The sequence below is a fragment of the Mytilus edulis genome, chromosome 12 (genome assembly GCF_963676685.1).
Source record: "Mytilus edulis chromosome 12, xbMytEdul2.2, whole genome shotgun sequence".
In the NCBI taxonomy this organism is placed as follows: Eukaryota; Metazoa; Mollusca; class Bivalvia; order Mytilida; family Mytilidae; genus Mytilus; species Mytilus edulis.
The window spans coordinates 31,582,563-31,600,719 of NC_092355.1; the positions used below are offsets into that span (position 1 = coordinate 31,582,563).

Sequence of the window (18,157 nt, forward strand, 5' to 3'; positions counted from 1 at the left end):
ATTGTGACTTGGATGGAGAGTAATTTCATTGGCACTCATATCACATCTTCGAATATCTACTACATATATTCAAAGTAAGCAAAACCATAACATTATAGAATGATTATTTAATAAATCGTCATCTTGTAACTGTGCCTTACCATTTTTTTTTTCGATAAACATTTATAATTAGATTTAAAAAAAAAAAAGATAATAATAACAAACAAAATAAAAGGATCAGAAGATAACACCTGATTAAAAGAAAAAGTATTATAAAGGGAGCTACCATTTGATTTTTATGGGGGGGGGCTAGGATGAAATTTGAAAAAAATAGGCAGGACAGGAGTTTTGGGTAAAAAAAAAGGCAGGATGAGCAACTTGGTAAAAAAAGGCAGGATGACAATTTGTGTAAAAAAGTCAGGATAAACTAGTACAAAAAAAGGCAGGACCAAATAGAGTAAAAAATAAAAAGGCAGGACAGGGATTACAACTAAAAAAAAAGCAGGACAAAATTTTTCATCCTAGCCCCCCAATAAATTATCAAATGGTAGCTCCCTAAGGCGAAAACGACAAGACGGGTAGATGGAGCGGATCGAGGATTTGAGAAGCGTTTTTCCGAATAAGAATTGCATCAAATGGAGAGAGAGACAAACATTATTTTGACAATTTTTTGCCAAGAACGACATTTCTTCCTGATTTTTTCGCGGTCTGAATTCAACCCTGAGTTAGAAAGGGGTGTTTTCTGGCATATGCCAATTTTTTTTAATATATTTAGGTAATCTTTAAAAATTGAAATAAATCATAAAGTTGATAATTTTATTTTCATTTTTATATATACAAGTACATATTTACAATTTCATATCTATATAATAACTCGCATTCTTTCAAACACAAGCATTCACACACATACAAACACACAACCATACACATGTACACACCTTTAAAATTGATAACCGTACAATAACAAATAACAAAATATATAATTCAACAACAAAATAAGGAATGTTATAAGCACTCGTAACAAATAAATGTGGACCTTTTTTTAGTTCACTGGAATGTCTTTTCTTTTAAAATTGCACAAATCTTTGGCGGAATGTCATTTTCATGGCACTTTGTGGCAGTATTAAGAAATAGCACCTCAGAATCAGTCACGTGACGAAATCACAAAATGTCGAATCACGCCTAAAATAAATAAATATAATATAAATTTGGCTTCAACGCAAATCAGATGTGGTAAACTTGCCAATTAGACCACTCTCCACAAAAGACCAAACTGACACAAAAATAAACAAATATAGGTCATTTGACAGCCTTCAACAGTGAGCAAAGCCTATACCATTATGTGCATATATCTATATTATTATTTTTAAATAGTGAATAATAACAATTTTTAAATATATTCTGTATATTCTTCAGTAGGTTTTTAATCTTGAGTGACTGTAATGGTAAGATAGTCAGAAAATAAATATCTCATTTGTAAAAGTTTTCCAATGTTACTTCGATATTGTTACAATTGGGTGAGTTTTCTTGAACGGAACTATCCTGATTTTTTATTTGGTGGGGGCTGGTAATGTAACTTAGTTTTCGACTTATGGTTTTGACTATGCCTTCTGTGTCATTCGGCTTAAATGGGATCTCAAAAATTGTTGTAACCCGATTAATTTCATTATAAAAACAGCATATGACGGAAGTATATTATTCTGATATTTTTTTGATCTATATAATATGATTATTACCATGTGCGTTGCTTTATGGACTGCTAATGTTCGTGCCTGGCAGAACCCTTTACCACAGACTGCACACTTGAATGGTTTGTCTTTGGAATGGATATACCTGAAAAACAACATAAAACGATATAATTTAACATTCAAAGTGAACTTAAAATACTTTCGTTCTTGCACGAACTATGCCGATCATTGCCGATCTGATTGCTTTCATTACTTTCTGCTGATTCGAATAGAATATGACAAAAGTTTATATGAAAGTCCTAGTTTCGGAATAACTTGTAACTCTTTATCTATTAACGTGAGTGAAATAACAAAATTTCGCTGATACGAATAGAATATGACAAAAGTTTATATGATAGTCCTAGTTTCTTAATAACTTGTAACTCTTTATCTATTAACGTGAGTGAAATAACAAAATTTCGAAACTATAACTATCCTTAAAAGCATTAAAGTTGGACGTAGTTTCAATTTGTAAATAATAATTACTGTAAATAGCTAATCGTGGTTTCGATAATCGTGGTTTCGATAATCGATGAGAAAAGGCCTCATGGTTATACGAGCAAGAGTCATTATACGCTCAAGAACTGAATAGGGAAAACGGTAGTATTAAATTTTCCCAGCATTAGGTTGGCCTTTTGTGTACCCAAGGCAGGTGAAGGAAATGTCAAATTAGGAGCGCTGTGATTGGATGTAAGGGTACAATATATTTTTTTATTTATCTATGAATAACTGCAGTGTGTATATTTACACTATACATTTTAAAACCTATTGAAATATTTTCTACAGAATTATTCGAAAAGACTTGCAAAATTTCATAAATTTGGTGCAAAATGACGGTGGGCATGGATAACATAAACAAGCTCCGTTGGAAGTTGGTCATGATACTATTTGGCTTTAATTTTTTAAACAGAATAATAAAGTACTAACACAACATATAACTGTTTTATCCAGGTTTTTATCTTAAAAAGTGGTAAATTTAGAAAATGTTAACATTGTCGCCTATGGCAGAATAAATAGTACCGTTTTCCCTGAAGAGTACTTAAACAGTAAAATAATATTTAGAGAAACTGATAAATAAAACGTACTTGTGATCTCTGAGATGGTCCTGTCTTCTGAACGCTTTTCCACAGATATCACATGGGAATGGTCTCTCGTCTGTGTGAGTTCTCTCGTGAATCAGTAGATTATAAGACTTGGTAAAATGGCGACCACAGTATTTACAGATGTATTCTTTTTTGGCCCTGAAATAAAATTCAACTTCATTGAAATCTTATATACATTTCAAAGCACAGTATGGCGACCAAGCATTTCATCCAAAAACAAATCATCAAGTTCAAAAATTGAAAAAAGGAACAACTGTAACAGGTTCTTTCATTTTCATTTCTTTTGAAAGGAAAGGTGTTGAAAAATCATGCTGAGCCTGTAAGGCTTCTTTGACGTATTCCCGCCAAAATACCAACATTGGACTTTATTTAGCTTCTATAATAAATCTATGTCTATTAATGATAATGTGGGTAATTTCCCTTTACTACAAGTTAAATGTGTGATACTCGTTTGATGTGGTTATTCGTTTCCTTTTTCTAAAACTTTTTGTTACATTGAATTTTCATCTTATTCTTGTGTGTATTATAAAAACAAACATGACTTCCTTTTTGGCACTTATTTTTCATCATTTAAATCTTTTATGTTAAGATGAAGGCAAGATACATGATATAACAGGAGGGGAAAGATAAGCTTCTCGAGGTGGGGTCGACCGTCCGATTCGATTCAAACATCCCAACCAAACATCACCACTTCTAACATAAAATATTATTGGGACCTCAACCTTTCTTCTTTATAAAATACACTCTTAAAAATGTTCCGCCGACAAATGTAACAATCAAATAATTGAATTTGATATCTTGATATCAGATCATCTCATATTCTAAACTAGCCGCGTAATTGGTTAGAACACTTTAATAACAATTAACTTCAAAACTCTGTCAATACAACTGAATATATACACCATAGGTTTTTTCCTAGTGTTGAGATTATTTTATGAGAAGTCAGGTTGAGGTTGAATACGTTCAATACACAACTATTACCTTCTTGGTTTTTTCCCTCTGTTTAAGTCCATTTTCAGTGGGTACTTGTTGTAATGGAATGGGTACCGCATGCGCATTCTAAAACAAAATAAATATTCATTAAATTCTATAAAAGTATTGGTTGCAACTCTATACAAAAGCATTCATAAAATGTCAAGTCATACAAAAAGTTTTTAATGAAACGTCATTCAAAAGTATTTCGTGGTTAAAAAGAGTAGTGTATTAACTGTACGGGTTAAAATTTCACTTCACTTCCGACTACAAAGGGAGGCCACTCTAAATTCAAAATGAGAAGAAAAATTATCTGTGATGTTTGTTAGATTTAGAAGGATATTCATAAAGAGAAAAATCATAAAATTTCACCGATTGAAAAATGATAGTTCTTCAGCAGCTATATATGTATATAAATAGATACATATGCTATGCATTGGGTTGAAAATCAAAGAATTATCGTGTTTACAAACAAAAATGTAATCCAAGCTACTGAGGAACGTTACATGACTAAAATGTCCGTACCTAGATGATTCTAAGATGTACCGCCATGCATGACTGACAACATATGCGTCTCTGGTCTTTTCTGGAGAACTGGCTTCTTCGTCGCTGCTTCCATTATGGGTCGTTGCAGCTTCGGCTAAGTGGTGGAAGTCAAACTTTGGGGTTTCAGGTTTTTTATACTCTAAAATCAAAAGAAAGATATGAGCAAACTGCATTTTCATTTTACCTTTAAGTGGTCAATTTCCTGTTTCTATGAGTGAAAAAAGCTTCGAAACCTATAACCAAGTAGCAGTTTCAAGTGATCATGCGCTAAATATTTCGTACTTTCCCGCGCTTTTAAGTGCAAAAACAAAAGCTACTGAAAACAGTATTTCTCGGTCATTTGCTGCGTCATTATTTACAATATATGTAATCTTAATAACAATATACTTCCAGAAAAGTGGTTTTTCAACGAAATGATTGTTAATTGGCTATGTTATATGCTAGATAAGACAAAAATTCGACCCCATTTTGAATGAAACTTGACATCTCATTCACCTGCTTCCTATGAATAAATTAAAATTCTTTCATGTCCGATGTTTAAGCTTATCTTTTCCGAAAGTATTGTTATCTTACATCTATTATAGTCATATTCGAGGCTAAATAGAGGGTAATTTATCTCCTCATTGGCTGTGTTTTGACCGCTTTAACCACACTTTAATGAGCGGTAGGCTTCTGTTTACTGCGTTCTACCACACGTACGTTGTTGTTTTATAGATTAAAATATTTGAGAATTTTCGTACATTATGTTTTTACTTAAATATCAATAAGTTTTTATTAAGTCACACAACTATAGGGTTAGTAATGGATTTATAAATAAGCCATTGGCAGGTAAAACTATTGTACGTATTCAGACAAGACAGCTGTGTTTGGTCTGTATTTCTATTATATTTTTTTTGTTTTATAATTCAAGTCTTCAATAAATCATACTGGTATTCATATAATATGAAGAAAGACTTATTCTTTATTTTACATGTGTTTTTGATTTCTTTTATTCTTTTATTTATTTTTTGTTTGGGGGTGGGGGTTGGTTCTTCCTCTTTTGTCATCGCTAGAACGAATTTTATTTTTATCTTAAAAAATGTTGTTCCATATCTCTATTTTACTTTCGGTTCTCTATCGTTTGTCTTCCCTTCTGGCTGGCATAACGATTTTACAACGAAGACACCTTATTCTAAAACGTTGAATATTTGTAAAATTCTTTGTACATGGTCAGATAACCCCCTTACTGTACAATGCTTTCAAGTCCCCTCATTCACAAATTATACTCTTAGAAAAAATAAGTAAGAGCGTGTCAACAAATTTGATTATAATAAAAAAAAAAATCATACCTGATGCAAAACTGTCATCTGAAGATACTTCTGGCGATGAACAACTGTTTGCTCGTGCTGAAAGGTCAAGGATGGGGCTGCTGTCATGGTAACTCGGCAGGTAATTTCGGATGCTTGTTTTGTTTGGTGTGGAGTACGCCGCCTGGAGCATAAACAAGTTGTTGTACATCAGACTGTAAGGGTAACAGGAGAGGGCATCCGGATAGGTCATCTGTGGATATAGTAGTGAGGACTGTGGACAACATGACGGAGATGGTTTACTGTACACTGGTGATGGACACACTATACCAGGGCTTGTCATGATGAACAGCTTTTTCTACAAAATAAAATTATCATACTGAAAATTAAAGTTAAATTCAAGCCTTAAATTATTTGGCGAGATTTGAAATAGAAAGCACTAATACTACATAGATTTTGGCAATTTTTTTGTTGCATGTAGGCCTATGATTGATGTTTGATTGATTATGTTTACCTGACGCCCCAGACAAACATTTCAAGCACATTTAAGACGAGAATTGAAATATGAAATTTGAACAAAGTGCACAAATATATACCATGTCTCTCCTATTGCACAGTTCATTATTTGATGTGTAAAACCCAAAAAAAACAATTGTCGAATAAAAAGGATGACGAATGCACATTGTCATAATGAAAAAAAAAGTTTTAATAAAAGTTTTGTTGAAATTACATCAGTTTTAAAGGATACGAAGATGTCTTCCACTTTTGTTTACAAATTAATTTCTAAGTAAAACCCTTAATATCATTTCGATACAAATAAAAAAGGACAAAGTCCTAAATGTCACTCACTCGATACAATAAATGTTTTGAGAAAGTTTCATTAAATTCATAAAGTTGTGTAAGAGGAGATAAGAGCACAAAATGTGAACGGACGTACAGACGGACGAATGCGGATGCGTTAGTAATTATTAAGCGCCGCTCTAGTCAGCGATAGATTATCAAATAATAAAAAGAGCTGTTTGTTTAAAGTTGGTTGACAAGATTTGGTCTTTCGGTAGACTTTTGCTGGAAAAAGAGGACAGATATCCATTGATGCCTTACAATACAGTCTTCCTAAAGACGCCATACATTGTTCGTCCAACAGCAAGATGCTGTATATATATATATATTTGTATATCCCGAATGGCTAAGTACAAAACCGACCGTGCAAGGGCTGTACAACCAGTCAAGGTCGTTAAAAACTTCCATTTGTTGTAAGTTCACTTGCCTCGTTGTGGGTCTTATTGCAGATCGAGACTAGTACTGATAACTATAATCATATACACATCTCAGACCTTTGGAAGAATACACAAACATTTGAGTGATAACCATTTCAGTTGCTAATTTAAGATTAAGAATAGGTTTAACGTGTTTCTCGTTTCTCGTTTTTTTTGGTTTTTTTTTATATAGATTAGACCGTTGGTTTTCCCGTTTGAATGATTTTACACTAGTAATTTTGGGGCCCTTTATAGCTTGTTGTTCGGTGTGAGCCAATTAAGGCTCCGTGTTGAAGGCCGTACCTTGACCTATATGGTTTACTTTTTTTTAAATTGTTATTTGGATGGAGAGTTGTCTCATTGGCACTCACACCACATCTTCCTATATCTATTAAGGTTGATAAAAAAAACTTGATACAAACTGTCCTATTTTAGAACAAAAAATTATTATAATATTCCTACTTTACACATATATATTAATATGTTAAAGTTTATTTGTGTGATGTGCATGTTTAGAGACATTCCAAGTATATCATTTCCCCCTATCACTGGTTGTATATACATTGTGTACTATCTACGTCCATATACTATATAAGTATCAATTGTTTGTCAATATTTATAACAATTATTTCCGGGATTCAAAGACGCAAATTAAAAAAAAAAATTAAACGATTTTTAAATGGAGGCAGAAAAGCGGTGCTTTTAATTGCACAATGTAAACCCCACCTCCTTCCCAACAAAAGCATTAATTTTGCACTCGAGAATTTTTTTAATAGAAACACAAATCTAAAACTAAAATTGAAAAGAAACCAAAACCGGTCCCCACTCAAACGAAGTGAAAGAGCTAGAAATCTGAAGTCGGTGTCTAAAGACCAAATTACAGTCTCATTTGAAATAGGACCATTGAAATCCGAACAGGAAAAATGTTGCAAAATAACTTTGACATTTTTGGTTGCATGCAGTAGTTTCATAGAAATTGTCCATTGATAGACAAGTTATCCCAAAAGTAGTCTCATCACGTACGTGCAAAATAAATATTAGAACAGTTACAAAAGCATGGTACAAAATATTCAAGATTTTTGTTTATTTTTCCAAGAATTTATTATTTAGTAGAACGGACATCTTTAACCCAGATTAAAATCTCTGTCGGAAGAGAAGCTTTGTAATGTCTTTGCGATAAACATTGATGCATGCATGATGGTTAATAATATTCATTGTCCTTCAATACAAAATTTTATAAAATATCTAAAGTTTGAAATATAGTTTCAAAAACGTCTCCCTTAAAAATATTCTACACTGCTTGAGGTTCTGTGTGGTATTAACAGAATACAGATTAATGGGGAAAAGGAAAAAAATAAAGAAAGAATAATGCGATGCTTAAATAATAATACAAAAGGGGAGAAACATAAATGGAGAAAAATTGACACAAAATAGAAAGAATGGAATAAAATTGACAAAAAATAGGAAGAATAGAATAAAATTGACAAAAAATAGGAAGAATAGAATAAAAGTGACAAAAAATAGAAAGAATAGAATAAAATTGACAAAAAATAGGAAGAATAGAATAAAGTGACAAAAAATAGGAAGAATAGAATAAAAGTGACAAAAAATAGGAAGAATAGAATAAAAGTGACAAAAAATAGGAAGAATAGAATAAAAGTGACAAAAAATAGGAAGAATAAAATAAAATTGACAAAAAATAGGAAGAATAGAATAAAAGTGACAAAAAATAAGAAGAATAGAAGAAAGTGACAAAAAATAGAAAGAATAGAATAAAAGTGACAAAAAATAGGATGAATAGAATAAAAGTGACACAAAATAGGAAGACTGGAATAAAATTGACAAAAATAGGAAGAATAGGATAAAATTGAAATAAATTATTGAAGACTATAGAAATAAAGGATTATTCATCCTACCCTCCCGCTGTATATGTATAGCATCATGTTTGTGAAAAATGTAAAATTTATGGTCAACTTTTAAAAAAAAAAACATAGTTTAATATATCTTTGCTTTGTTATATACAACTAGAGCCTTAAAATAGACCATTGCAGCCAAAATGCTTACTATAAACAACAGTTGCGTACGTCCTTGTCCTTTGGACTTTTAGGGATGCGGTAATTATCATTGACAACATTTACCATATCTGCTCAATATTCTATCAAAGTATCATGCACCTTTCGTGTGCTTTTAAGTTAATAAATCATTCCGTTTGAAATATATTCTAATTTTGAGCAAAATTGTGACTAAATATAACTACTGATTTTATAAAATGTCTGAAGAAAAACCAAAAATAAAAACACTGCATCCAAATTTTCAAATTTCATCATACATACATTCATTTGTTTGTTTTTTATTTTTAACTTGTTTTATTATATACGCGACTGGAATACATTTAAGATTGCATCAGAATCCTGGATGAGAATAAAATAATGTATACGTAATATAACGCTCTTAAATATGTATCAATAAAAACCCAAAGGTAGAATTCCTTCCAGTCCTCGAGATGAATAATCATTTTTTGTTCCCTTTTATACTAAAATAAAGGTGTTTTTTTTATCTCGCCTGATGGTAGTTTTTTTTTTACGGGTCTGAGGTATAAAATATAACCAAATGAAATATTGTTTGAAAATAAAAAGGCAAGGGTTTTTAAATGGATTTAAAATTGAAAGAATATAGAAGTGTTGCAAATCATGTCCTAAATTCTTACACAGACATGTTAAAACTAAGATTTTTAAAAAATGCGGTTTTGTTGCTGTGCTTGATACCTATATAAGTCGTGGTGTATCTTTAACCGGCAGCAAATAATCTCACACTGCAAGTTAAAGGCGACCCTAGCGTCAGTTTTAGTGAAATAATTTGCATCGAAGAACACCGCTTCTGGTGACATCAACCATTTTTTGGTAAATTATATCAGGCAATATGACGAATAATGTCTTATGTTGCGCTACAATTTCACTGTAAACCCCACAAAAAACTCCAAACACACAAAATAAATTCAATTTATACTAATTTAGTTAGCATGACAAAAATCTTGAACAGTAATAATTTTGATTTAAAAATGAATGTCAAACTGTTTTCATTTACAGTTCAAATGGGTGTTGTTTTCTACTTAGAGGCTGGTATGTTTATAAAATTGAACTTACCGCAAAATCAATTAAAAAAGTACGTTATGATTATTTAGAAGACAGATCTTCTAAAGCAAAATGAAGGTACTTTTTGTAATGTCAGAGTGGACAACGGTGTTTTAGCAAAGACAATTAAACTAGTTTAGGTTAGTGGTCAAGATTGATTATTCCAAGATTTTTTTTTTCTTCAGTCTTTAAAGCTTTGAATTTTGAAGGCGTCAATTATAATTGTAAAATGTGCTATTTTTATAATATAAATCTCATATTAAAATCATGTGCGATTATGAGATATGTAGCCTCTAAATGTGATTACGGAACAGAATAATGTATGAAATTACTACGACAAACTTTGGTCAAAAGAAAAGAGAGCGCGTAAATAATAGAGAAAATAGAATAATGGGCCCCAAAATAATAATAATAATCATTGAGAAAAATGGCCTCAGATAATTTAACGAATGCAAAATTAAAGACCCATCATCAAGACCCTCAGAAAAATGGTATTTGGCAATAACACAGCAACCCAGCAAGCATATTTAAAAAGTGGGACAAGATGTATACTTATAATTGATCACTATTATTTAACTGTTTATTTTTCTTCCTGTTATTCTAGTTTTAAATTATTATTCTATGATTTATCCATAAGTTTATTATCATGAAACTTTTTATTAATATTATTAGTGGTTCATTAATTTTTTAGTGGGTAAATTTAAGTTATATTTTCAAATTTTAACGAGGCCCGAATAGATCTAATAATAAATGGCAAATGTATTTTGAGACAAAAAGTTTATATTTCTCAAAAAAGTTTTTGTTTTGATGAATTGGTAGCGCCATGTAATATAAACTTGACATTAACTACTCCATTCTCTAGAAAACATTTCTCTTCAAAACGGATTGTTCAGGAAAAGGGCGAGTGAATCAAATTCATGTATACTTAAAATGTAGGGCTTTTGTTAACAGTAGCCTCGAATGAAGAAATGGATTGTATATTATCTATACTTTTTGCATGCAATAGCCAAATCATAAAATAAAAATGTTCATCCGCATTAAACTGAACAACTTCCTAACGGAGCAACAACGTGTCTCAAAAACTAATATACATTTTTCTATGGTTCTGAAATTTCTAATTTTGAAAATGGGATGCTGAATTTATTGATGGTAAATTAACTTTTTCATTTTTTTTCAATAAAAAAAAATACATTTAGATTTAATTTAACATGGGTCCGTACGTTTATTTTTACTGATTTCAACCCAAAACATGAAAAGTAAAACTTTACCTCAGTCAAGAGTTAATATATATTGATTCATAAAAAATATGAACAACAATTTCAAACAAATTGTGATCAACATTTTGTTTTAACTTAAGGGACGATATCTATTATTTTTTTTAAATATCCTATCGTTTCGGATGAATATTTTTTGGAAGACAAAGTTTTAAAAAATATGTTCATACAACATAACACTTGAAGATGACTTAATAAATAATTTAACTCCTCTCGCGCAATTAAAATGTATATCATATACTTCAAGTGACTTTGTACAAGTACATACATACTGAAGTAAATATATATATATATATTGCACCACTTTAAGTTAGATTTCGAATTCTTGTCAAAGGTTACTTTTTAAAGTTAATTTGATATCGAATAAATATTGTTTATTTTATTAGAAATATCAGTATGAAATAAATTAACATAAAATATTTAATAAATGTGTATCAATTTAAAATTAAAAAAAAAATAACTTACCGTAAATTATATGTTGACTCTGCCAAATTGTGATTAATTATGAGCAGGTATTTCCCTGTGACTGGCTATTATAAATTTTCGAAAGACAAAGACTGTGTATTAAAAATAGTGTCAGTGAGTTTTGATTAATATACATGTAACGCAACCAGTCTCCGCTAGGTGGCGCTATGTTTATACTAGTAAGTGTCCACTTACAAAAATTTCGTTTTTACAGGCTGATGTGTCGGCAAACTAAAAAAAGAATTTTGAGATGTAACTTAAAACCGGAACAATTAGTAATATGTTTACAAATTATCACACATAATTTATCTAAATTAAGTAATTCACAACTTGTGATTATTGAGTTAGCGGTGGATAACGGATTTATAATTAGATGACTATTAGAGGACAATACGATATTGTTTTTGTTTACCTATAATCTTTTGTTTACTAAATAAATAGATTTGAAAAAGGTGAAAATAATTCCGTCAAATATTTAAGGGAACTGTAAACATTTTAACAAAGAAATGTCCCTCCCTATGTTGTTACAGTTCCCTCATATTTGCTATATCATCAGAAAAGTCAACAGGATTGGATTTTCGATTTGCGGTGATATCTTAGCTTTTTTGTTTGATATACACACTGAAGATGTAACACATTAGAAGGCATATAGGTTTTAGTATCTTTTACAATATATATAATAAACATATTTAAATCTATAGAGGCACGATCCATATTTCTGTCTGAATGCTCAACTCCGTCGAGGTAGAAAATGAATAAATGTTACAGAGCAGTGGCATAATTTTTTACTTTTTTTTTTTATTTATTTCAGATTTAGTATGCATTTGGATTTCGAAATCCGTGATAGAGGTCAGCTGATAGTTTTATAAGAAAAATGTGTGTCGTGTGTCCACCAAAAAAACTTACGATTACGATTGATCGTTTGTCATAAAAATCATTTTACTGAGAATAAATATAAGTCGAAACTGACTCCAGACGCTTCGGTTTTTATAAAAAAAAAATTATTATCAGAATTTTCGCTTTCATACAAAAAATATTTATTAACAGAAAATTTGGTTTCATAAAAAATGTTAATCAGAAACTTCAGATTCATAAAAAAAAATGGTGACCCCAAAAAAATAAGCATTCTTAAATCTGAAATCTATATTTTAATTAAGATTGCTGAAACTTCAGTTTCAATTATAAAAAAAGTAGCAAAAAAGTAGCATATTATTATGCTGCTTCAATATTAGCTTTTTTTTTTAATTCATATTTATATTTCTGATATTCCAATTCGGAATTCGCGACCTTCATTCGATGAAAAACGGAATCTCCGGTTTCAAGGAATAATCCTAGATCTTATTATACGCTTTAATCTAAGTTTTTATAAAGTTACATATATATTTTTCAGACATGATATTCATTTTTGAAATGTGTGACCCTGATTCAGGACAGCAGTGGTTTAACTAAAATTTTGATTTCATAAGAAATAAAACATTGGTATATAGCAGTGGCATGATATTATACTACTTCAATTTAAACTTTTAAAAATCTCGTCTTTATTTCAAAAAAGATATTGATTTTGGAATTGGTATTCCTTGATTAAGGTCAGTTGATGTTTAACTGAAACCTCGGTTTCATCAATTGTAGGTTTTAAAACATGTTTTAAGGGTTAGGGTTAGGGTTGTCGGTTTTTCATAATAAGGGAACGCGACCATTTGATATACTGTGTGTGGAGGCGGTAGCATTTTTTTGCAGATTGCCTATTAATTCATCACTGTTGCTACGCATGCTTATTATCTTTCGCACCCTTCTCATTCCTTCATTTTGTGTAACAGAATAATAATTTTCATCCTGTCCTTTCCAATGTGAATTACTAGCAGACCAGGATTTTCATTGTCAAATTCTTCCTAGCTGACCCTCCCCCTCCCCAACCCGACTAAATAAACAATGGTCGTCCCCTTACTACATTCAAGTTTGATTTTAATGCTACTTATGGACCTCTTCTCTTTGGATTTGCTTTTGACATTAGTTCGGTATTTTTTTTTATACTTTTTGCAGTATCACTGCTATCTGAGGTTAATTCTCTGGTACGGGTGAACTAGGATTTAGAACACATCTAAATGATGAAATAGAATACTATGTCACGTTCTGGATGATCTGTAGACATTTTTTTATTGTAAAATTATAGAATACATCTTTTGTAGTTATAACAAAAGTCTGGTTCTATATGTTATAAAACACATGATTTGATTGTTTATGGTCATAAAACTTGTTTTCAGTCTTCTGTGAAATATATTTTTTCTTTTGTCACGATTGTACTTCTGTTAGCTGATTCGATAGTGGGGCTCCTCACTGGGTTTTTGAATATGTGATTACTTGACCTTTTTATAGTGATTATTTTGATTACAAGACCAAATACTTCATGATTATTTGTGAATCTAGGACTGTATTTTTTATTATTTGATTATCTTGTTTAAAGAAATAATTGATGATTATGGTATTATATAGGCAAGAAATATGTGATAACTTGGATACCCTAATGAGGGGCCGCACTTTTACAGTCTGTCAGCTGATTTCAGGAGTAGGTTTCTCCAAGAACAAAGTTAAGCATTTTTCCAGTCTTTGTTAAATTGAATAAGATTTCAAATAAAAAGAGACATGTCATATAGTATATGTCTCAGACTGATAATAATAACAACGCTAGCTTATTGGTTTAAACATGGAAGTTTTATTTTGACGTTAATCTTGTACTTTAATGGTTTTTAAAAAAATCCACTGATTTGATTGGTGTAGAGAATCGTGATTCAGATCATGACGCCTTTTTTGAAATTACACATTTCATAGGATAGACAAAAATGTAGATAATGGCTATGATTTGATTTGATTTTTGGTGTTTTAACGCCACTTCTAAGCACCGCTATGAATTCCGGCCTTGATTGCATGAATTCTAGTGGCAGATATTTCATTCAAAGTAAGCACGAAGTAAATAAGATCCATAGTGTTAAAGGGTTCAAATATGGTCCTGTGTCAAATTTATTTAAGTGAAATTTGAATATCTTCCCTGTCCAATAAAAAATAAGTTACAATATCTCCAACTTAAATGTCTGAAAATTTCAAATCTTAAATTGTAACTTGACAACATTGTCACATATCTACTTTGGTTCAGTTTTGAGTTTGGGTATTCATTATTTTTTCATTATTTCGTAAGTAAAAAATACAAGTCGTTAAAATTCCTGAACAACTATTACATTTTATAAAAAAAGATTGTAAAAAAAAACCCACAAATCTTCATGAGGCTCTCCATGTAACGTGTACGAAATGTTCATCATATTCTTCTTGCGAGCGCATGCGAATTTTACTGGCAGTACATATACGAGAAAATATTATGGCTAATGTTCCCAAATTTATGAAAGTTTCAATTAATGAGGAAAAAATAGATGTTATTGTTAAAATTCAGTAAAAATCGATTTCACGATTTTATGAATATTTTTGTAAAACGGAAATTTCTGAGAAAAATCGAGCGTTTATAGATTTTGTGATAAATCAATGCAGTGTACGTTGATATGTTGCACTTTGAATATACGAAAATATAGGTGTTTATTCGTCTATTCTGTGTGCGTAGGTCATCGTAAACTAGCTATTGGATAGTACACATCTTTGGGTATACTTTAAACGAATACGTTAAATCACATATATAGAAAGAGAAAGAAAAGAACATATTTTCAAAACCAATTTATTAATAGAAACTGCGTCAAATTTGCCTAAAATGGGAGTTTTTTCTCTTGAAGGTTAGGTCTCAATTTTGTTTGAAATTTCTCAAAACTCCTTCATTTCTTTCTCACTTCTTTTTCCTTACTTTAACAGCATATTATCATCACAACTTTATGGTATTATAATCTTCTTTCTATTATAAAAACAAACAAGAAATTACATTTCAAAGTCGCCGATAGCTTATTATTTGTTTATTATTCTAATCAATGACCAATTATGTTAAGTAATTAATGCAATAAAAGGGAGATAAATTGAACTCAAATAAACATTTACGAATAGATACAAAATCAGGTGTGCGTCAAGGTGTCCGCTTATCGCGTTACATTTTTGTATTATCGCTTTCGTTCAGCAAACATTTTACGGTATATTATTCATTTACATGTAATAGATCTCGCCGAAATCAAATTACGGATTTTATAATAAAGTTGTTGTAGTGATAGTCTCCACTGATTAGTTAATAAAAGGTTACTAATAGTTAGCTAATTGTCTCCCATACGCTAGATAAGACAGTTGTTTAAGTCTTTTGAAGAAAGTGTTAACGCATTCAAATAGTAATTGGATTTTGTTTGTTGAATAAATTAATGTTGTTATCCGCCATGTAAAATTATGTTTCAATTAGACACGAAGAAGAGACGATTTAAAAAGAATGCTGTAGAATAAATTATCATTGTAATGATTTAGGTTTTTATTAACCACAATAAGTTTTAAGTCACAAGTGCTATAGAATTATCAAATATCAGAAGTACTACCTTATCTCTCTAAAAAAAAGGGGGGGGGGGGATACTTCAAAACTTTAAAATTATTATCTTTTTCACCTTTATAACAAGTAAACATACGATACGTGTATAATCGACGTATGTTCTGTTTCTGGTTATTCGTAGGTTGATCTTTTTTATTCTATTTTTTTGTATTTTATTTTGTTTTTGTATCTGCGATTCATTGATAAAAGTATTTGTTCCCGACATTTTTAACATTGTATTATCTATAGGTTTTAAAAAAAGAAAAGGACGCTAAGAAGTATTTCTTTATTGGGCACTCTATCTTTAAAAAAAGGTAAATTATTAGCAAGCCTAGTATGATTCTTACAGGAAATAGCATGTTGTATTTTACCTGGGAATAGAGGCAGAATTTTTATTAATTGGTCCTATTCAGATATAAAAAAAAAATCAGCTATCTTTTTGAATTAGATTATCGACTTTCTGGAGACCCAGTAAAAATAAATCAACATAAATTCTTGAATATATTAATTACCTATGTGTCAATATCTCACACATCATTAATTCAGATTAAACTTTGTGTCTCCGTGTTATGCATATTGCATGTCACATAAGGCGTGTCATCCCTGGACATTTGACCAGCCAGAATACACAGATTTAGTGAAGAAGAACCGTTAATTAACCCATGGACAAAGCAATTAGACCCCTGGGTGCTTTTACCTATTTAACGGGACATTGTGTATATTGACTGCAGAATTTTTACTGAATAAATATGCAAATTTATGTTAATTAAAACAATTTATTGAAATTTCGCCATGGAAAATTGCCTCTGTAGACTAGAGTTGAATCTAAAAGAAATATGGTAAACTCTCTAACCCCCTCCCTCCCCCCCCAAAAAAAACAACCAAAAAGATATATATGTTTCATCTTACTTTTACTTTTGAATTATTTAAAACAAATTAAAGGTGGAAAATTGTATTCAAAACTCTAGAATACATTGTATGTCTAAATTGTAACGATAGTACACTGGAAGATGAGAAACTTTTAATTTTGAAATGTACACTAAATACAGATTTTTGTCATGCTAATTCCTTGTTTCATGAATTAAACGTGATGAAACATATGTATTTTTATTTAGTGATGAAAAAGTATACTTTTATACTGCCAAAATCTGCTATGATATTTTATTGATAATTCTTGTCTTGTCTAATTTATTTCTAAGCGTTTAACATTGTATATCTCATCTAGAACTAATCCAAGATTCTATCAAATTAGATTTTAAAATATGAATAAACTATATTAAGATAATCATCTATTGCATTATTGCCTTAGACACATTTTTTTCAATAAAGGCCCCAAATGAGGCATGGTAGTACAACAGAAATAATGCATGAATAAATCAAATGGGAAGGTAAATATCATTCGTAAACTGACATTACAATTTTACAGAACTTAGCTAAATTAACAGGAACAAACTTATTTTTGCTGTTCATTAAATCAGAGAAACTCATAGTTTCCCTCACTTTGCAAATATCTGCTGGTAAAATTTCAGCTGTTCAACATTAAAGAAAGTACAATCATATATGTAATGAAATTCACCTAGCACATTTCTGTTACTTAAATCACATAGTCTTTCTGATCTATCAATGCTATAAAATCTACCACATTCAATTGGTAACCTATAACTAGGTTCTTTCAATAAAATATCCGTTAGAAATAGTTGTCGAACTTTCATTTATTTAAAATAAATGTATGAATAAGTTTTATCCAAACACACAATTTACTGCAAAATGATTTTAAGCAAATTTTACAAATTTTACTTTTTGTGAATATTTCATATTTAGTTCGCACCGACGTTCATTTCAATTCATTGTATTAAATTATATTTTCTGTTTTAATTGCAAACGAGTATTAAGTATTAGGAAATATTTTTTAATTTTTTTTGTTCT

General features: G+C 30.4%; 1 protein-coding gene across 1 annotated transcript in view; it reads right to left on the minus strand.

The window, feature by feature from the left end:
- Nucleotides 1–781: 781 nt before the first annotated feature.
- LOC139498250 (protein odd-skipped-related 2-like) overlaps nt 782–18,157 on the minus strand; it is a 47,576-nt gene continuing 30,200 nt past the window's right edge. The window contains exons 2-8 of the mRNA XM_071286619.1: nt 11,740–11,970; nt 5,656–5,971; nt 4,307–4,466; nt 3,791–3,868; nt 2,792–2,947; nt 1,716–1,812; nt 782–1,161 (exon numbers count right to left, since the gene is read on the minus strand). Coding sequence (XP_071142720.1) covers nt 1,156–1,161; nt 1,716–1,812; nt 2,792–2,947; nt 3,791–3,868; nt 4,307–4,466; nt 5,656–5,956 — 798 coding nt within the window. The 5' untranslated portion in view covers nt 5,957–5,971; nt 11,740–11,970 and the 3' untranslated portion in view covers nt 782–1,155. The remainder of the gene's footprint in view (nt 1,162–1,715; nt 1,813–2,791; nt 2,948–3,790; nt 3,869–4,306; nt 4,467–5,655; nt 5,972–11,739; nt 11,971–18,157) is intronic.